The 22124-nt window shown below is 33.1% G+C and overlaps 4 protein-coding genes across 4 annotated transcripts; 3 read left to right on the forward strand and 1 right to left on the reverse strand.

The window, feature by feature from the left end:
- Window positions 1-523: 523 nt before the first annotated feature.
- LOC124446428 (ATPase family protein 2 homolog) lies at window positions 524-3557 on the forward strand (the record flags this gene model as incomplete). The annotated part of the gene is given in 10 exon segments (XM_046997278.1): window positions 524-809; window positions 888-906; window positions 908-1015; window positions 1226-1406; window positions 1489-1679; window positions 1882-1997; window positions 2000-2115; window positions 2189-2272; window positions 2363-2542; window positions 2616-3557. Coding segments are annotated over 10 exon segments (1833 nt in total), but the record flags the coding sequence as incomplete, so codon positions are not given.
- Window positions 3558-5097: 1540 nt separating this feature from the next.
- LOC124446429 (m7GpppX diphosphatase-like) lies at window positions 5098-6927 on the forward strand. The gene is given in 5 exon segments (XM_046997279.1): window positions 5098-5610; window positions 5724-6028; window positions 6280-6478; window positions 6481-6503; window positions 6588-6927. Coding segments are annotated over 5 exon segments (852 nt in total). The 5' UTR covers window positions 5098-5594; the 3' UTR covers window positions 6897-6927.
- A 716-nt stretch (window positions 6928-7643) lies between these two features.
- Window positions 7644-18210, reverse strand: LOC124445224 (eukaryotic translation initiation factor 5B-like). Its single transcript, XM_046995930.1, is given in 27 exon segments — window positions 7644-8169; window positions 8345-8506; window positions 9871-10041; window positions 10364-10496; window positions 10599-10675; window positions 11026-11157; window positions 11295-11588; window positions 11871-12053; window positions 12131-12262; window positions 12639-12780; window positions 12966-13033; window positions 13254-13364; window positions 13504-13611; window positions 13832-14047; window positions 14127-14152; window positions 14266-14332; window positions 14426-14478; window positions 14762-14902; window positions 15083-15185; window positions 15255-15302; window positions 15738-15858; window positions 15860-16049; window positions 16667-16817; window positions 16820-17233; window positions 17456-17525; window positions 17629-17744; window positions 18060-18210. Coding segments are annotated over 26 exon segments (3474 nt in total). The 5' UTR covers window positions 17682-17744; window positions 18060-18210; the 3' UTR covers window positions 7644-8061.
- Window positions 18211-18240: 30 nt separating this feature from the next.
- On the forward strand, window positions 18241-21763 carry LOC124446437 (transmembrane protein 144-like). Its single transcript, XM_046997288.1, is given in 11 exon segments — window positions 18241-18568; window positions 18759-18984; window positions 19094-19177; window positions 19488-19539; window positions 19683-19834; window positions 20261-20358; window positions 20433-20516; window positions 20519-20587; window positions 20796-20857; window positions 20958-21011; window positions 21194-21763. Coding segments are annotated over 11 exon segments (1260 nt in total). The 5' UTR covers window positions 18241-18270; the 3' UTR covers window positions 21275-21763.
- Window positions 21764-22124: the final 361 nt, after the last annotated feature.

The raw sequence follows: 22124 nt of genomic DNA on the forward strand, positions 1-22124 counted from the left end.
TACAAGACGAGAACGTCAACTTAATCACTTTTTTTTAGTGAATCATTGGAGTTTGATATTTCTGCTCAGTTCCAGGATTATTTGACCTTTTATTTAGGTAAGGTCCAAAATAGATCAGATCTTACGAAAAAGGTCTACGTAAACTTTGCTAAGGAAGAAAACGTTTTCTTCTGTTTTATAAAGAAAACCAGTTTGTAATTCCTGGCGACCTTATTGATGTTATGTATTATGGCGACACAAAGACATTTATTGTGACGTCAGTAGCTGGAGATCACGGAACATTTCAGTCTCCAAACAAGAGCCTTGATGAAGATAGTAATGAATTATTTACTAAGAAATTAGCTTTGCTCAGCTTAAACAACGACAACTTTACTGTTTCTAATTCGAATGATTCCAAGCTTCGGGATTTAAGTGAACTTAATGATTCAAGATTTAAGGTCGAAAATGGAGAGTTATGTGATGATGTTTCCGTTTACTATAGTTTCAAAGATGATTCAGTCAATGAAAGTTTATGTGAAAATAACAGTCGCGAGGCTATAGTTACATCAACCCTGTCAAAGCACACGAAATATTAACAAATAATTCAGATGACATCAGTAACTTTCCTTCTCCCGGAAGTATTGTGTATTATATTTCAGCTGCAACAACTAAAATTGTCATTAATGCCAGCGATAAAGATCAAAATAATAAAAATGGAATAAAAAATAAACTTTCCTACGAATGCATTGGAGGAGTAGACAAACAAATAAAGATGTTGAAAGAAATGATAGAGTTATCATTAAAGTCACCAAGCATCTTTCAAACTTATGGTAAGAATATTCTATGTTTTTACATTGCAAGAGGGAAATTGTATTGTCTACACACTAGCTAGATTTATTTTGTTTTAGGTTTGACTCCACCTAGGGGTGTTATTGTATGGTCCGTCTGGCACAGGGAAGTCTTTACTGGCAAATATTATGATTAGTGAATCCGCAGTCTATTCTATTACGTTGAATGGACCAGACATTATCAGTAGGTAAGCTTCTTCGTTTGTTTTCATTTTTTTTTGTTTCAATTTTGATTTGTTGCAATATGTTGCCAAACCACTAGTTAACACGGAAAATGCAGAGATAAAAAATCCATGGAAAGACCTCCAAACTTTTATTTCTGATATGGTGTTACAGTAATGAAACATAAATTGATTACTTATAAGTAGGAAGTAATTTAACGTTAGTTAATACGTCAGGTATTATGGTGAAAGTGAAGCAAAGTTACGAGAGTTATTTCAAGAAGCTGAGAAAAATTCTCCATCAATAATTTTCATTGATGAGATTGATGCCTTGTGTCCTAAACGAGATCGAGTTCAGAATGAGTTTGAGAAACGACTTGTGGCAACATTGTTAACTTTAATGGACGGACTCACGACCGTAAGTTATATATTTGCTATATTTGCTATGCCTGCTATGGAGTTGTTTTGAGGAGATTGTCTTGAATTCATATCTTTTGCAGTCGTCGTCATCTCGAGTATTTATCCTGGCTGCAACAAACCGTCCTGACTCTTTAGATCTTGCACTGCGTCGACCAGGAAGATTTGAGAAAGAAATAGAACTTTCAATTCCTCAATCCATTGAAAGAATGGATATTCTCATGAAGTTACTCAGAAAAATACCTCATAATTCTTCGCCCGATGAAGTTGATAGGTGAGCAGGACTACCTTGGTCGTAAGTAAAATACTGACTATTTGCACAGGAGAGAAATACTTTTTCACATACGTTATGCATTAGTCTCTCATAAGCATAACTCTTGTCACGCATAAAACATGAAATATATTATTAAATAAAGGTGTCAATAATCTTTATGGAAATCCTTGTACTTCGATGTTCTTTATGCTTCACATTCTAGGTTTGCTTGCAATGCACATGGTTATGTTGGAGCTGATTTAATGGCCGTCGTGAAAGAAGCTTGTATGATTGCAAGGAAAAGAAATGTAAAGAATGATGGTGATGATGAAAGAAGTTTGATAAGGAGGATGGGAATAGTCGTTTTGGCTTTATTGTTTCAAGTGATGACATCAGACAAGCGTTCCAACGGGTGCTTCCCAGTGGTTTACGAGAAGTAACAATAGATATACCAAAGGTTTCCCCTCTGATAATATTAGAATTTAATCCATAATCGTCAGCCGTAATCTTGACTATCACCAATTTTTTAGGTGTACTGGAGTGATGTGGGTGGAAATGCCATAGTTAAAGAAAAACTAAAACAAGCCATTGAATGGCCGCTTAAACACCCAGAAGTATTGTAGAGCTTTTTCTGTCGTTTTTGAAGATACCATTTGTTGCTTTTTAAATCATTCATAATCATCATGGATTAAAACTATTTTTAGGCTTTTACTCGTATGAATATTGATCCTCCTAAAGGAATATTAATGTACGGTCCCCCGGGTTGTAGTAAGACTCTTATTGCAAAGGCTCTTGCTACGGAAAGTGGATTGAATTTTATTGCTGTAAAAGGACCAGAAGTATTCAGTAAATGGGTCGGAGATTCAGAGAAAGCAATACGACAGGTCAGTTAGGAAAATCGTATTTACACTGTAACTGTAAGTATTTGATGTTCATGTACTGTGCTCTGATTTCTAGGTGTTTCGTAAAGCTCGTTCTGCTGCTCCTTGTATTGTGTTTATTGATGAGATTGATGGCATTGCTATTAGACGTAGTACTATCGATGGTGATGTATCCAATGTCTCTGAGCGTGTTTTAACTCAATTATTGATGGAGTTAGATGGTGTTGAAACACTAAATGATGTCACCTTGGTAGCTGCAACTAACAGACCTGACGTAATCGATAATGCTCTTATGCGTCCAGGACGTATTGATCGTATTATTTATATTCCATTACCGGACAAAGATACTAGGACGGAGATATTTGGTATTCATTTACGAAAGACACCTCTCGCTCCTGATGCTGATCTTGATGACGTTATATGTAAGACCGAAGGGTATTCTGGGGCTGAAATAACAGCCATCTGTCGCGAAGCAGCTTTGGCAGCCTTGCAAGAAGACATTAATGCACAAAATGTTAAACATAAACATTTTACCAAAGCTCTAGAAAATATCAAACCAAGAACATCACCAGATCTTGTGCAATACTTTAAAAAGTTTCAAGAGAACTGTGGAGTATACAGTTTATAGCTAAATCAGTATATTTTTTATGATTGGTTCCTAAAGGATGCTATTTATTTGAAAAAAAGACGATCTTACATATCTGTATGTGGATAGGTCTGTGTTTACAATATCGATGAGAACAACTCTAAAGAACAATAGTTAATAACGTTTTCTCAGATGTAACGGCATTTGTACGCTCTGCATTTAATGACGTTCATTGTTTTAACTGTTACAGTGTTCGATCTTTGGTTTTTAAAGCTTGGAAAATTTCCTGTGTGTTTAGTATAATGATTGAAAATCTACTGCAGTACCTTCACCTACACTCTAATGGTATAAAAAATGAAATTTGAAATTTGAATATTTAATGGCAGTACAATAGTAGTTTTAAGTAAATATAACTTAGTGTTTTGCATAAAATTGTGCTTTTGACAAATGTATCTCATCTAAAATTTTAGCTGAGCTGCTTCATTCGTTTGACTTGATTTGATATTAGATATTCCAGCTTCTTTATTCGCAAAGCAAAAGGATTGATTTAAAAAATGTTGAAAATGTTTTAAAATTAATTTACATCTAAACGTTTTGTCGTATCTTTCCATTATTTTTGCTTTTGAATTTACATTTTACTAATGAAGTGAGTTGTCAAAGTGGATGATTTATGAGGGTGAAGACTAGAGTGGAAATGGTCTAAAAACTTGCCAGGAAATCATCACAGATTTGCTCCAAAACTTTGTGACAAAATAAACACGAGGAAAAGCGAAACATTTTCGTTCATAGCAACGGAAACTATTTCAAAATAACTTTTATCATTGACAGTTTAAATATATGTACGTATAATTCTTTCTTATGGTAGAAAAATACTTCGAGATGTAAACATGTAAATGCATTAGTGAATGCTTGTAAAATATTTACACAAAAACTTTAAAACTAAGCTAGTTTAAATCATTTTCTGATTCAATATCAATAAAGTATTCCATTCCATTAAACAAAATATACGCGATCTCTTGATCCATGGTCAAAGGTAGTCTTTATCTACTCCAGTTTAATAAATAGTGCAGAGTGTAGAGTGTCTGTTCCATCAATATGGCCATTCATCAATATGGCCATTCATGGTAACTCTATCTAAAACTTTCTTACGAAAGAATTAGACAAGCTAAGATAACTTTTATATAACATTCACCTACATCATGGTAATAGTAGAAATCATGATCACACAAATAAAATTTCCATTAGAGACTTTCGCTTTTTTCTTTTTTGTCGTATTTCACGACGTTTCTGTGGAGAGCAATCCTCAAGAAGACATTCATCCCTTGATTCCTTTCCTTCATTATTCTTTACACTAACAACAGTTGAATCATTTTTTTTATCTGCATTCTCACTTCGCTCTTGACAAGAGCGAGTGGAGGAAATCGTGTCCATCAAATGTTTCTGTTCGTGTTTATATGACTCGCAGGACAAAGGAGATTCTTTGATTTGTTTTGTTTCCATAACCGGTGTGATATTGTGACGTGTTTAGTACATATTTTAAAGTACTTAATGACTATTATTATGACAAAAAGTCAGAGAGCAACCACAGATGTTTCGATGTTTGAAGACCAAGGAATTTGTCTAACAACAACCGCGTTGTTAACGCTGAATCACAACAGCCGTTCACAATTAAAATAAACAGAAACCTGATACCTTCAACGAAAGATTAAGTCACTAAAATTGAGAGGAAGTTTCGCAAATGCTTAGTGAAATATTGCTTTCAAGTCAAAACAAACCGGACAGATGGACTTAGTGATGGAGCCATGATTTATTTCCATATAATTGCACGAGTTCAAGAATGGTGTCACTTAAGTATAAAAATAAGTTAGTGTATGCAAAGAATTCCTCGACAAAAATTTTCTTCCCTGCATTTGAAGTTTTAAACTTTTTTCATGACAGTACAAATTCATTACAATGACATTTCATTTTAATGATGGCCATGACCAGGTAACATGTATTAATCTTCAATAATGTTCACCAGAACTCCTAATAATTGGTATAAGGTTTGTGCGATTTGCTAACAGCAAGATGGAATTATTTTTCATACAAGTAACATTTGCAAGCCTCGAAAATTTTTCCACATAGCATCGTTGATATCCAACATTTTGGATTTCTGTCATTTCTAATCCCTAAAATGTAAATGGCCAAATATATATAAAATTTTGTCGTGTTCTTCCTTTTCCTTTCCTTCTAGTGGCTTGCTTCAACAATTGGCAATGTACATTGTGATCGCGGGCGACTAATACTATAATTCAATATGGCTGACGATAAGAGTGTGAAAAGAAAGACGTGATATCGAAGAAACGAAAAAATGAAACAGACTTAAACACTGGAAAGGAAAAAATTGATTCTAAAAGAATAAAATTTGAAAACCTTAGCGACTTTGAATTTGTTAAAGTTCTTTCGGAAGACTCAAAAAGCAAAACATTGATGCTTCATCTACAACGTATGCCCCAACATGAATAATTCTCATTTCAATCAAATCTATCAACCTTTGTGGGTTGTATGAAGATTTTATGAGCACAGGCTAGAAATTTATCTTTCTGTCTTACTTTTTAGATAAGACTGAACACGAAGATGCCGTGTGTATACTTGAGAAATCTCAGTTCGCAATTGAAAAAGTGGAAAATATTTTATGTAGTGAAGTCACAATGCAGTTACAATTGAACAATGACATCTACTCTCGATATCTTTGCATACTCCCTAGTGAAATGAACTTTGTAAAAAATACATTAATCTATCCAGCTAGCGACAAGCATCTAAATAAGTACTCTGAACATCAAACGTATTTGATCACTGAGACGCCTAAAACTTTTAAAGAAATCACTCTTCCTTTTATAGAAGAGCAGGCTGGTCATCTACAGGTGATAAAAATGGGTGACAAATAATGAGGATATATTTCAATATTTTTTGTGAAGTTTTACAAAAATGTGAAGTTTCTAACTTTAAAGTTTCAAAGTTACTAAGATATTTTGCAACGCAATATTTTCACAACGATGTCCCAGAAACAAAGCCATGACTTTTCTTATTTTTCAAAAACTTCCTACATTAATTATTTATCATGTTCAACCCACATCAAGCGTAGAGTAAAATTTTGTTATCTTTCCGTGTGTAGTGGGTGTACAATATCTTAGAGAAGAAAGCTGAAAGTGATCGTATAGTGTATGAAAATCCTCACCCTCAAAATGGTTTTATTCTTCTGCCTGATCTTAAATGGGAACAGACGCAAACTCAGAATCTCTACGTCATGGCTGTGTGTAATTCACGAGACATTAAATCACTGAGAGATTTGAATGCTTCACATTTGCCTCTTCTAAAAACATCCTCATACAAGGAACGGTATGTATTAATGGCCTGCGATTTCTTCATTGCTCATTTTATTCTGCCATCAGGGAAAATTCTGAATAAGGCTTTTTGTTCCAGGAGGCCATTCAAAAAAACTATAATGTTGGTGAAAGTCAACTACGGATCTTTGTCCACTATCAACCGACGTACTATCACTTTCACGTGCATTTCACGCATGTTAAGCATGACGCTCCGGGCATCGTTGTTGGAAGAGCTCATTTGCTACAAGACATCATCGATAATATTGAAAACTTTGACAGCCATTACTATGCTAAGAAAACACTACATTACATTATCAGTGACAAAAACTTATTGTTTTCATATTTAAAAACTGCTGGAATAGTTGGAGAAATTACAGGGAAAGATAACGATGTAATAAATGAATAGAGTAGCAATAAAATTATTTTTATTCGTCAAATGTTTCCTTTTTCTACTTCATTTACTGTTTGAAGTCGAGCACAACCAATATAAAAACGGTACCATGAACAGATGTGCTAAACATAATTATTGCTTTGAGATATTTCTTATATGGTCATACTTCTTTAAAGACATTTTTTATAAGTTTCTTAAAAGTATCTGTAAAATTGGTTGTTCAGGTTGATATGGACCAATGAATATGTAACATATTGTACAGGATGACAGCAAATTGTAAATAAGGAAACTCGACTGCTCACGCGCATATTAATTATATGACGTTGTTCATTAATTGTTGTCCTTAAACGTTTAACTAAAAATTTCACGCTTGCATAGAGCAGTTGCAGAAAACTTTGAAAGTTGGAATGATTTAAAGATGCTAGAGTACAGCAGAACAGTAAAACTATTGTTTGTTATCATTAAATTACTGCGTCCATTTTGGATGCCATTGACGTTTGTTGTAGCAGTAACAATTATCGTTGTATACGGAGGAATGTTGTATGTATTTCCAATCTCTGGATTTTATATTGGAGTTTTTGTCATACATTATCTGCTCAACAAAAGTTCTTCAATTTTATGGGAGCGATACGAATGTTTATTTTATAAAGACGACGTAGAAAATTGGCTACCGTTGATGGACAAACATGAAAAAAGTGATCTTGAAAGCGCATACTTAAAAGAATCTTTAATTGAACTTCAAGTGAAAGATTCATGGGATGCTTTCATGTAGTGAAATATATATTTGAATTGATTATATCATCACAGTTTGTTAGGATAAAAAAATTGCTTCATTAAATGAAATGAAATTTATTTTGCAATACGTTCATTTTAATCAACATCAACAATTCATCGATGAAAAGTAGGCAAAAATCATTATGACCAACACTAACATCATTCTTTGACATGAGTTCAGTGAGCAACAATGATGTTTAACTACACGATTTCTTATGGATTTTGTAGAGTTATGAAATGTGCTCGCATTTCCTAGTGTAGGATGAAAAACTAATGACAAAAACATCCCTATGGTAGGTACAGTAACCGTTTTTGTGTTTCAATAAAATAAATCTGAAAATGCCAAATAAATGCAAATACCAATATTGTAGAACGCAAAATTTGAAACAAATCTGGGGTAAACTATCTAAATAATCTTGAATAACTTTTTTAGTTCTATCATTAACTGCCAGTCGGTTTTCTGAAGATCTTCTCTGAAATATTCTTTGACAGCATCAATAGACTCACGAGATATCTAAATGTAAAACAATCTAGAACCTCCAGCTTCTAATCCTCTTGTTAGAGTTTATATGAAAGTTCACCCCACCACCCCAGCGTAAAAATATAATTTTCGGACATTACTCTGTTTGGAAGATGCAATCAAGTATTGGAACTAAGGAGGGTGAATGTTAAATATCATTAAATCGTACCTTACTAACTAATGCATCGGTATGATCAAAATGGCGACCGTACATCTTTGGTGCTTCTCCTGGAATTGGTTCAATTTTTACACAGACTTCCATTCCTTTTGATGCTTTCTCAATAGATTTATGATTCGTCTCAATGCCAGTCACAATACCGATATCAACAAACTGAAACGGGAGAATGATTGATTATCAATCGTTACTTCATGTAATACATAAATAGGGATGTAAGGGTAGAAAAAAGTTTCAAACAAACGCTACCTTTTTTGACTTGTTATTTGCAACAACAATAAATATGTTTTGTATATTTATCTAACTTCTTCATTTATTTTGATTTGAACTCCCTCTTAATTTTGATTGAAGTAAAGAAAGAAGAGCATCTTGTGACTTCATTGCAAATAAGACCATTTTAAGTATAAAAGTTGACCATGGTCTAAATGTCCACGGTCGTCTTGTTGTTTACAGTTTAAATATCAAGGGTTGCACTGTTTTCCAAGAATTAAATGTCGACATTTGTTATGTTTCTACGATCTTAATGAAGATGATTGTCTTGTTGTCTACTTTACTTTTATACTGGGAAGAACATACCGTGCCCGCAAAGGTCATCGAGAAAACGAGTTGGAAAATATATTTGTTGAAACATATTGAAGAATATGCCGATGTACAACGAAAAACGTTTATATGCGCAGTCTATATGCGCAACAATTGTCCGAGTTCATAGCTATGGCAGGGATCAACTGAATTTACTCGAATTGCTTTTAAAGTAACTTTCTTACTCTGTCCCAAATTATTAGAGAAATCATCTGAGGATGTGCAATCCAGTAAAGAAAGAGTTCAGTTCATGGTCATGGGAACAAGGATGTATTTGCACTGCTATCAAAATATCTACTAATGAGCAGTTCGCCTGACAAATTGATCGAGTTCATAATCAATACAACGACCAACTGAATATACTAGCAATAATTTTGGAGCAAATGGCTAGCTTAGTCACAGTTTATTTGACAAAATATATTCGCAAGGGCACTCCACTCAAGCATGCGCAGTCTGTTTCATTAAATGTTCGAGTTCGTGGTCATGGCAACGCCACACTGGATGAGCTTGTTCTACTTTCGGAGTTACTGGCTCATTTAGTCACATATTGCCATTCATATCATCTAAGCATACGCATTCATTTGACTAACTTTTCGTCAGAGTCATGGCAACGAGCAACTACATTTACTAGCAACAACTTTAAATCCTGCACAAAATCATTGTGTAGCAGCGATTCTTTAACTTTCATTTACGAATTACATTCATGCCAGCCGCCATGTTTATAGTTCACCATCGAACGGAACGCACACTTTGCTAATTGTCATGAAATATAAATGTTGCTAAAAAGAAAATATTTAGGAGTATTGAACCCCACCGAATTTACAATATAGTATATGATGTATGAGTAATGCAAATTTTCATCAATCATCACTATATAAAGACAAGTCTTTTTCGAAACTTTGAACGAAAAAAAGGAACGAAAACAGTAGACTACACGATACCTCTTTAGTGGGAACACATAAAGGTGTCCCTTCTTTTACAATACCAGCGTCGACAGCAACACCGATAACAATTGGATCACGAGTGTTGAAAATATGTTCAGTTAGAACTCTCAATTTACATGGAAATATTGCAATATGTTTAAATTGATCACGTTTCTTTTGCTTTAATTCCTGTGAAAAAAAAACAAACGCCAATGCAATCATTGAATGATTGAAATCTTCCTCAAAGATGATTTCTCAACAGAGACATGAACAGGTATATGACTTTTAGCACAACTGTCTAAAGCTACGAATATTTCAATTCTTCAGAGACCAAAGCAGTGTTGTAGCCAACCAAAATGTTTGCTCGTGCTATCTAAATATTTGGTGTTCAAAAACAATCGATTTTTACATGTGTAGAGCTATTGATCTAAAACTTACGTAATACGACCAAACTTGCGGACCGGCTTAACCATTGGACCAGAGTTTTAAGTACAGAGTAATGAAAACTCACCTCTCTATAACTCATAAATTTATCAAAAAGATGATAAATAATGTCAGCAGTGAAGATTTTTACTCCAAGATTATCTGCAAGTTCTTGAGCATCGCGTTCAACTTTTACATCAAATGCAAGTATAACGGCAAATCTGAAATCATGTGATACACACGTGAAATAAAACAACGATTTTGATGAAGAGTTATTTTTATAGAAAATTGTGATTGATTTGACCATAACTTATATGACGTACTGATTGTCATGTTCCAACATTACTGAAGCCTTCATAACATCTTTCTTATGAACAGGTCCCACACTAACACTGCAATACTACAAAGAAACACGTTAGGCTTTTACATGGGTGCATTCAAAAATTACATAACATTGAAAGATGTAACGTATAATTCTCCAAACTATTTTTAATAAATTAGTTAAACACGAAAAGAAAACGATTAATGTAAAACTTGCCATGTGTGGTTAGATCAAACATTTAGAATTGCTGATGTTTGCCTACTTTGGTCAGATGGTTAAATTTCTAAACTGCAGAAAATTTTGAGCTTCCAGCTAAATGCGCTAGTATTTGCCGTTGACCCAAAATCAACAGACAAAGCATGTCGGGATAGAAATATTGCGCACAAGTCAAGAGCCATACATAATTGAGTTCATATTCATGTACTTGCCGGTATTTTGGAAGTTTTCAAAAACTCCAAAAGAGCTTCAAGGGAACCAAGAGTCGAAGCTTGAACACATACACCTTTATCAGCAACTTTAATCGATTTCAATGTACTTTGAACAATTTCATTGACGTCTCTCTAAACAATATTGAATGGGAGAGTTTAACACACGTTTCTTTCAAAATCAATCCAACTTAACTTATAGAGATCATCGAGCTATATTGAATTAACGAAATTGACCATAGGCTATAAATGCTACATAAGCGTCTACATACTTTCAATACTTCAATCTCGTCTTCTTGATAAGCTACAAACAATGGTGAGCCAGCAAGAGCTTTGTCCAACTCTTTTCCAGTTATTTTAACACCCTGAGCAGCTTCAATTTCTTTGAACTCTTTATACTGATTTTTCACCCGTAGTTCTTTCAGAGGTTGTGGCATAAGAAGGGCTCTTATTTGAGTAACTATCGGACCGTGGATACCACCCAATACGATCGTTTGAGATTCGGCCAAACGACCATTCGTCAGTATGACGTCAATTGTAGTTCCCAGTCCAGTTATGGATTTTACCTACATTATACATACCACTATTAAGATTGTGTATGAAGACATCGCATATTCTCTCATCAAAATATCTTAAATGAGCACACGCGCAAGGGAGCAATAAAAACTACGAACCCAACATCCTTAATGTAAAATTACGCAATCGGATTTTTATGCAGGCTAAACCAGGCAATTAATGATAAAGTCATGATTCGTGGTGAAATAATTCATTTAATTTTCTCCTTGAATTTATACATCAGTTGATTGAATTAATCCATGTCTCATTAAAATTAATTTAAAAAAATATACCTCAAGTACAGTACATTGAAGTTCTTCCGAATACGACAATCGTTGAGCGAGCTTTGTTTGACATAACGTTACAATTAACGCAATGAGATCACCCATTCCATCACCAGTATGTGCAGATGTAGGTACCAGAGATATGTAGGATTTCGTATCGACATTTTTATTAAACAATACAGCATTTAAGCCCTGCAATAATTCAACATAATGTCCAGGTTAGGCGACAGAAAAAATAAATTGTACTATGTAAGTCAAATTTTGTTTACCTCTTCAGCAAATTCTCCAATGATTTTGTTCAATCTTTCTTCAAAATCTTGTTTCGTACTTCGCCCTTGTTTTTTAAGTGTATCAACGATACTGGAGTTTGGACCCCGCTTCCATTCATACAAACGATCAATCTGGAATGATAAGAGGCATGAAAAATAATTCCCTGGATGTTTTACAAGCTGAATAAGGCTCACCAATATACCGAAATATTCGTGCGTATTTGTCAAGCAACACACACGAGTAGATATATTATTATGAAGTCAAGAAAATACTGATAAAAACGTCAATGTTAAAAAAATGATGTAACTATTGATTCTTTGTATATGAGTAATAAATAAAATAGGTAGATCATCGTTCCTCTAACGTTTATCTTAAATCAAACTTTTTCATTTGAATAAAGCACAGGAGCTGGGTTGGAATAACCAAGAAAAGACTGCTCGTATATATTAAACTTCCCAAAACCTTGTCTGTGTGAAAGAACTAAAAAAAACTACATGATATTTTCACCTTATTTAAAGCAACAACAAATGGAGTTTTCTTCTTTCGCAGCAAATTGATAGATTCTACAGTCTGAGGTTCTAAACCATGCATAATATCAACAACTAGAATGGCCATGTCACATAATGTTGAGCCACGTGACCGCAAGTTACTGAAAAATAATGAAATAGTTTCATGAATCACGTAACCAAGCAATCTCATCCACACAACAATATTCATGGATTTTATTAAACTTTCCCCAGACATTTTATGTAGAAGGAACTCCTATCAAGAAATAGTGTAAAAATGATAAAAAGTGCTGATCGTAAGTTGTGTTGAAAATTAAAATATTAATACCTAAATGACTCGTGGCCTGGCGTATCGATGATCAACAACGCCGGAATTTTCATTTCAAAATCAGTGAACTAAAAGAAAAACATACAATCACAAATTACGCGGATAAACAGCATAAAATGTTCACAACAAGTTACTGTACAATGAAATCATAAATAATCATTATCTTAATCAAATCATCAAGTCCTTAACAGCTACATCACGTTGACCATAAAATTATTAAAAACTATAAAAAGTCACATCATAATTTCCAATGTCATATCACTTTTGTTCAATAATTGAGATACTAACGTCTTTAATCATTTTAGTCTGTTGTCGAATTGCATCATTTGGAACGTTTGTGGCTCCAATTTGTTGCGTAATACCTCCAGCTTCACCATCTTGGACATGAGAGTGACGTATCTATAGAAAAGATATGAAATATAATTAATGTCGCAGTTGTCAGTATTGTTTAGTACAATCAATCAAACAAAATGCCCAAATATCAAACTGTTTTACGTAAGAATCTCATAACTGTCTCCTAAAGCATTAACAAACTAGCCTTATCTAATATTTTTGTTTTGCCAGTGTCCACGTGACCCATCACGCATATGACAGGTGATCGCAACTTTTCCTTTGACCGGGTGGTTTCAGCTTTTTCCCTGCGTTTCTATGTTTGTTAATGAAAATATGATGAAATAAACAATCTTTTCATCCATTATTGTATTTTAACTAAAGCAACAACATACATAAATCAAATAATCACAAGAATTTTAGAATTTTAACAACATTTTACTAAAGTCAACAGACATATAAAATATCATATTGTTCACTATTTTCCATTGTGGACATTTTAAGGATGGTGTGAATTTCATTCTTTACATAGTAACCTTTATTCTTTGTTCAGCTCGTAAAAATTCCCTTTCTTCTTTAGACAATGTTTCGTCTTCTTCAGATTGTTCCTCGTCATCAGTTTCGCTCACATTTTCATCTTCAGATTCGTCACCATCTTCGCCATCATTTTCATCATCATCTTCATCTTCATCATCAGATTCACTTTCATCACCAGATGAGCCTTCCTTTGAATTTTCAACATCTACAGCTTTCTAATAATTTGAAAATCGAAATAAAAATTAATGCTAATACAGGTTTGGCCAATTTCACGAAATAACTGAAATGCATAACCTCGGGAATTTCCGCCGTCTCGCTTTCTAAATGAAAATTATCACGAAATTCACTACCGAAACCCATGAATACACTACTTTTCTAATATTTTTTGCGAAAAACCTTGCATTACTTCAAAGATAAAGCAAATTGCCCTCACCATCGTCATTTTCATCCTCATCCCAAGTATCTTTGACGTCATCATCAACATCAACAACGTCACCTAACTGTAAAAGAAAAGAAAAATACACATATGTAAGTTAATGGTCACAACTTTGCTAAAAAGACGGTGATTAGTTGGTAACGAATGAGAAACGTACCATTTCATTTTCTTCTGCTCCTTGTTCTACGTCTTTTAATTCTGTTTCTGATTCTTTAAAATGTTCGAAAAATAAAAGTTACAATAAATAGAATTTAAAGTATAAATATACCTACCAATAGATGCTGTGCAATCACTCTTCATAGGAAGAGAAAGAGCAATACAATTTTTGTCGTGTTGGATGACATTTGCATTGTAAATAAAATAAGGAAAATCGAATAACCAAAACCTTTCTCAAAATCATCCCACATGCCGGATTGCACACCAAGAATCATGCAATAAAGGTTTATAATTCATACAGATACAATCATACAAAATAGGTAAAAATCTTAAAAACCTTTTTGTTCGGTTGATTGATCACCAGAATGAGTTTCAGCGATCTTTTCTTGAGGATGTTTATGCTTTTTCTTATTTCCATACCGGACCGGTTTTTTTACTTCTGAATTTTCAACTTCGCTACGATTCGGTATTTCGATCCCTTTTTGTGAAAAGAAATAAATGAAAACAATCATTGATTTGACAATAAAAACAAGACAATAAAAAATTTAAAATCGACGTTTTTAGTGTGTATAAATTGCATAGTTTTTGATATAACTTTCACTGTCTGAATGCAACGGTAATTTATAATTTAAGCAGGTAATTCACAATGTTCTTGAACCTTGATCACGTAAAGCTTTCAATTGCGCCTCCGCTTGGGCCTTCTTTTGTTTCTGAGCTTGAGTTAAAAACTTTCCTTCTTTTTTTAAACGTTCCTTTCTCTCCTATAGGGATAAGAAAAACATATAAGCAAATGTAAAGTCTTCACAAAACTGCAAGCTTGATTTGCAGACCTTTTCTTTTTGCTTTTGTCTTTCTTTACGCTCTTTTTCAAGTCTCAGCTAAAAACATAAAGTATAATGTATTCTGTAATGGTTATTGAGCTCATTCGGTATTGTATTTCAAACATTCAGTTCATTTTCCTAATATTATCAAAACATAAGTTAGAAATGTAGATCAGGCTGGGGCCAGTTGCACGAAGCCTGGATAGCGTTATCCATTGGATAGCAAGTTTTTCTTAACTTTACAAAACCTTTTAAAAAGCAAAAAATATAAGATTCGAACTGAACAATCACTGAAATAAAATATTGTTTTGAAGATTAAGAACTTTCCTCGTCGTGAGAAAAATACAAACATCTTTTTTACCAGTTTGAAGATTTTGATATCCAATGGATAACGTTATCCTGGCTTCGTTCAACCGGCCCCAGATGAGCAGTAGTAGCTAAACACAAGTACATGTGTTTGTAAATAAAACTGATTCGAGAATTTTACTTTACTTTTTCCAAACGTCGATTTTCAGCTTCTTCTAGAGCTTTAAGTCGAGCTTCTTCTTCAAGTCTTAATCTTTCCTGTTCCTGTTTTGCTTTCTCTAAGGCTTCTTGCATTTGTTTGATCACCCCTGGCTGGTTTCTTTGTTTTTGGTGCTTCCTCTTCTTCTTTCTTACCTTTCTTTTTCTTTTTCTTCTTTTTCTTTTTATCCTCTCCATCTTCATTCGTCTCGTTTATTTCTGATACCCCTTCAGCACCTTCAGGAACCTCATTATTCCCATTATGAATACTGTCAGATTTTTCTGCTTTAGCATTTTCATCTAATGAAGTTTAAAATGTGAGAATGTTTAGGTAAGTTATTAATTTTCAAATAGGAATAGGTTTGTATTAGGTAAAACAAACATTAAAGTCCCTCTACAAGAAAAAAATTTTATTGCTGTCACCCAAACTTAGGGGAAATTTCTAACATATTGGTGATAAAATTTTTCAATTTGGTGAAATCATCCTATTGTAACTGATATTTAAATTTGGCTTTCAACGGACCTTGTCCGTCATAGTATGAAGTCTGGGTATAGCCAAATTCTGACGTTATCCCAGGTAGTTGGAATAAATCTTTTGTCTTAAAAATTCCTGTGAATGACTTCACTAAAGTAAGTTTTTCTAGAGTTTTCAGACGACAGACAGGGTTTATGAAAAATGCTATTTTTGCCCACTTTAAATTCCAATGAAAATGGAACAAACTGAAGAGATTAAAATAGTTTTTCACTAATATTCTAGAAACTGCACCTATAGTTTTAAAAATGCCAATATTTATTTTGCTGGTGAAGTACTTCAAAAGAATGAATACCAAATTGCACCAAGTGGAAACACTGGTAATTATTTTTTTAAGTTCAAGACAACTCAGAGTTCAGCATAAAAAATCAATGCAATTATTTACCACCAATTTCCTCAACTTCATTGTTATCATCCTCCATTTTTTGAGTCGCTTTACTTTCACTTGGCATGGTTTCTTTTTTCTTTTTTTGAGCTTCTTTCTTCTTTTTATCTCGCTCTTTCTTTTCAGCTCGTTTCTGAGCAGCAGTCTTTACGGTAGAGTCAATATCATTCTCATGTTCACCAGTCTCCTCTGTTTTTGATTTCTCTTTTTTCCTTTTCTCTTTTCTTTCTTAAAATCAACTTCATCTTCCTCATAACCAGAATGCAAAGAAAGTTTTTCATTGATTCCATCAGCCATTTTAATAATATCTTCTTCTTCCTCATGATGGTTTTTTGTCTTGTTTTCTAAAACATTTTTTGACTTTTTACCCTTTTTTGTATGAGTCGTTTGTCCAACTTCCCTGGAGCCATCTTCATCAGAATTTTCATCATCAAGTAATCCAAAACTGGACTTTGAGTTTACATTCTTTTCTATGTCATACTCATCATCTGATGCTTTTGTTTCCCTTCCTTTTTTCCCTTTCTTTTTCTTCTTGCTTTGCTCATTTTCATCATTAACTTCAACATTCTATACAACATTAAAAAACAAGATTTAACCATAGACAATATGCTTATACTAATAAGCATGAGGTAAATCAAATTTAATCAGCACAACGTTTTATAACTTTAGTTGGATACTTTACCAAAGTTATATTTCAGTGTTTGAAACAAATACAGGTATCACTTATTACACATAAATGCTATCGCAAAATACAAAATAATTATTTAATTGGCAAAAGTAGTGAACTACCGTTTCTTCAGTAATATCGTCAACTTTGTGGGATTTCAATTGCTCTATTTCGTTAGCTATGTCATCCTCCCTGTTGCACAAGACACATTAAGATTTATATTCAACAAATATTCATAATTATTAATTTATATTCAACAAATCTATCTTTATGAAAAGTAGTAGAATTGATTTACCAATCATCATCATCCTTCTTTCTTGACTTCCTCTTTTCTTTCTTTTGAGGCATTGTTGTAAAGCTCTCTTGTATTTTTCATCAAACTTAAGTGACTTATTTGTACCAACTTTACAACTAAAAATGCATATTTCAATGATAAAAACGATTTGCTCAAACACAGTAAAAGTGCAATCTTCTTTGTCATATTAATAATTATCTCTTAGATTAGGTTTGCCTGATTTGAGGACATGACAAGCAATTTTATCATAAAATTAAAATGTCTGCTTTAAAGAAGGAATAGAGATGTCTATAAGTAGAGCCTACATAACAATCAAACACGTGGAATTAGTAAAATGAAGTATGTCATAAGTGTGTAAAATCAGGAGGATGATGACAAGATTTTTTGGTGAAAAAAATCACGGAAGAAGAATAAATAAAATCAGTACTTACGTTCAATGTTATCACATTTTCTCACTACAATGGAATAAGTAATCAACATAGGAACAGAGTAGAAATACAAGTAGGAACGAAAAACTTTCTTAGATACCCGTGAATAAAGGCCAATGATCAATGATGCAATAATATATTTATTGCCCAATATTTTGTAGGTGTTTGTAGGCTAACTTGGAAATTGTTGCAATTAAAATCTTATTTCGTAAAGATGATCGAGATAAAAAAACACGCATTTTTAACATATATAATTATGTTTGTCTTTCTTTTTATCCTACGATGCTGCCTAGCAAATAATTTTGAAGCAGGTGAAAATTTTATGTCTGATGTTCCAGGTGTTACCATCACCACTCATGAAAACAAGAGGAGTGAAAATCTGACGATATGTGAACAACGTCAGAAAAAAATATCATATCTTTCTCCTGTGAAAGGTTACATTGGGGCATTTATCGCAATTATCATGTTTGGAAGTAATTTTGTTCCTGTCAAAAAGATAAAAACGGGTGATGGTATGTGTATTTTTCAACTGAGGTATTGACAGGTCAGAGAATATTAAATTTATCTTATGCAAATCTAGGTATGTGCTCACCACCACACAATTCAAGATTTGTGTTTGATATATGTATTACGAGATGCATTGTTCTTATGCATTGGAAAATAACCTATTTTTATCTTGTGTTCATATGGTTATTTATTTAGGTGCCTTCTTTCAGTGGATAGTTTGTTTGGGAATATGGACATCGGGCATTTGCATTCATATTTATAATGGACATAACAGACAATTTTTTCCTTTGGAAATGATTGGTGGAGTTCTTTGGGGATTGGGTAATATATGCGTGGTTCCTATTGTCAAAACAATTGGTTTGGCCATGGGCTTATTGATATGGGGAACCCTGAATTTACTAACAGGCTGGGCTACAGGCAGGTACTAAATTACTATCTATTCATCATTGAATTGTTCGATGCAATGTGTTATAGATATATATGCAATGTGTTATATAGGTATAATGGTGAATATTTTGCTTAAATCATAGATTTGGAATGTTTGGTTTGATATGTGAACAGCCTGTCAAACATTCAGCTTTGAATTATGTTGGCGTTATGTTAGCTGTGATCAGGTGCCTTTTTCTACTTCTATTAGTTTTTTTGAGCATAAAGTTGTATGCTAGCCATACTGTTTATGTAATAACATTACCATCAAACATACAACTTATAAATTCATGGAAAAATAACTTGAAAAGAAAACAAAAGTATGCTATGGTTAAGACAAGAACCGCAATATTGCTGTTAGCCTCGAGTAAGAATAAGTATCGTTAGGTTTGGCTATGTAATTGGAAAAATATCATAACATGTTCTTATGTGTTCTATGTTCTTTCTCATCACAATAAATAAACTTAAAACATTTGTCCATTCTGTTTTGTTGTATAGTCTGGTAATCTTCATATTCATTAAAACTGAAAACTCTGCATTAATTAATACAGTAAGTTCATAAGTTTGTTAAATTATACAGAAAAAAACAACAAACTATTTTTGATTAATGACAAATTGCCATTTTAAACATTCCACTAGCTGTTTACTATATACTCATTTTGTTAAAAAAATGTTGTTTTATGCTTTTTCAAGAACAGAGTAGAGCGTTCTGAAGTGATTCAGGATGATGGAAGTGAAAATGGATCTTGTACTGATGATCAAACTGCCTACCTTTTAAATACTTACACAGAAAATGCTGATTCATCATGGATTGATGGCTTCTCTAGATTCCAAAAACGAATGATGTAATGATGCATACAGATTTGTAGGAACTAAAAAATGCCCGCTGAAATTGTCGTTAATGCTTTTAAATAGTTAAAGCACAGTTACAACTTTTCCTGCAATGGCGTCTTACTAAGAATTGCATCTTTCACGATGTATTTTCATTAGAGTAAATTGTGTTCATATGTGCTAGCCAGATAGTGAGTTTCTACATGTCAATCATCAAGAAAAGTCGATATAAATTTTACTTCGTACACAATGCTATTGTGTGGTATGTTAAACCTTGCAATCTCGCATGTAATTTTTGTTGCAACGAGAGACAAGTTGCATAATGTAACAGCGTCTTAAATATATTGACCAAATTTTTCCACCAAGAAAAATCGTTAATGAAAAGTATAATCCCACTACCAATACTATTAAGTTATACATTTTATTGCTGTCTTCTATAGAGGAATATTTTTGTCCGTCGTTTCCGGTGTTTTATATGGTCTGTGTTTTGTTCCTGTTTACATAATTCAAAAGAATCATGCAGACGCCCCAGACGATGGTATTCTGGTCCATATTACACTTGACATTTTACCAACATGAAGACTGCAATCAATTATTTTAATTTTCATTTAGGTATTCAGTACGCGTTTTCTCAATATTCTGGGACGCTTTTATTCAGTACGGTGTATTTTGTAATATACAGTCTTTACAAGAGGAACAACCAGATGTTTTTCCTAAAGCAGTTGCACCAGGATTCTTTTCTGGAGTGTTATGGGGTATCGGTCAAGGTATGTTTTTATTTACATCATTGTGACGCTGATTAAAAACCTTAACTAACTAAACCCTCTCAATTTATTAAATGATCTGGAAACATTTAAAAACGAAATTGACAGGATAGAAACTGTGAATTGACAATTGTCCATAAATTGGATCAAAGATGAAAAATGCATCTGAACTAGAGCTACAAAACATTGTCGTCTTTATATTTCTTTTTAGCTGGTTGGTTTGTTGCTAACACATATTTATCGGAAGCAATTAGTTTTCCTATCGTTACAACAGTAAGTTGACTGAATTTTTATTTTTACGTATGTGAAAGTCAATGAAGTATTACGGCTCGCAGATGTGCTGCTTAGTTTTAAAACCATTATTTTATTTAAGGGACCTGGAATTATTGCTTCAATTTGGGGAGTATTAATATTCAAAGAAATAACGGTATGATTTTTGTTGAATACGATTTATTTTTTCAAACCAGTTTTGTTAAAATTTTCAATATGAAATTATTTTTTCTGGAGCTAATATCCCTGTTTAACTGCTCTCCTAGTTATTAAAGATCACCCCAAGGTACAAACTACCAAAAGTTTTGATAGTGAAAAAATCATTTTTCTATATGTTAGGGTTGGAGAAATTTCTTACTGCTTTGCGTTGCCATATGTTTTGCTGTGGGTGGAGCAACGGTGACAAGTTTCTCGAAATAAAGAGGTTTTGAAACATGAGAAGGGAATTGTGGACGAGTAACATACAAGATTTATTAATAAAAGATTTTCCATTCAACATAGATGCACACATCATTTAAATTAAATTGTAGATACTAATTATAAATTGCACTTTTGAGGTAAGTTGTTCAAAGAAGCTTGTCTTCACACAAAGAACTGATTAAAATTCGAGATTGGCTAAAAAATAAAAGATTAGAACGGTCTTTGAAAAACATTCAAGAAATCGAAATGAAGTAATCAACCTCTTTTGGATGAAATTAGAAATATGACAAGAATTTAGTTTTAATTTTTTTTAGTACAATCTATAAAGTTAGTTTAAAGGTTGGCACTAAATGAACCGAATGATGAGTTCACAATTAATAAGATAAGTTACATAACCAGACGATTACATTTATATTTTGGAAATCTTGGCATTGTAATATAATGAAATTATTTTAAATTATAGTAGTAAATAACTTTAAACATAAGTAATTGTTGTAGTTTCGAAATTGATAACCACTATCTTAAATGTTTTAAAATTAGCATGCCTTAGAAATACTTTTCAAAAGGAACTTACACACTGCGGTATTAATTAATAACCTAAATATATCGTTCCCCTTTTCAGTGATGTTAAACCACGTACCTCTCATACTTTCGGGCATGTTAACTGCGCATGCATACGTATCATAACCGCACAAAGGACAAGAAACATAACAAAGATTATTTTCTATTTTTTGCAATTACTCTGCGCTATCCTTACGGGAGTTTAGACAACGCAAAACAAGTCAATATGTGTCAGTTCAAGGGAAAACCAACTTCATTGGTTTGCCTGACAATTTTAGAGAAGAGCGTC

Source organism: Xenia sp. Carnegie-2017, unplaced genomic scaffold (genome assembly GCF_021976095.1).
Source record: "Xenia sp. Carnegie-2017 unplaced genomic scaffold, XeniaSp_v1 HiC_scaffold_22, whole genome shotgun sequence".
Classification (NCBI taxonomy): domain Eukaryota; kingdom Metazoa; phylum Cnidaria; class Anthozoa; order Malacalcyonacea; family Xeniidae; genus Xenia; species Xenia sp. Carnegie-2017.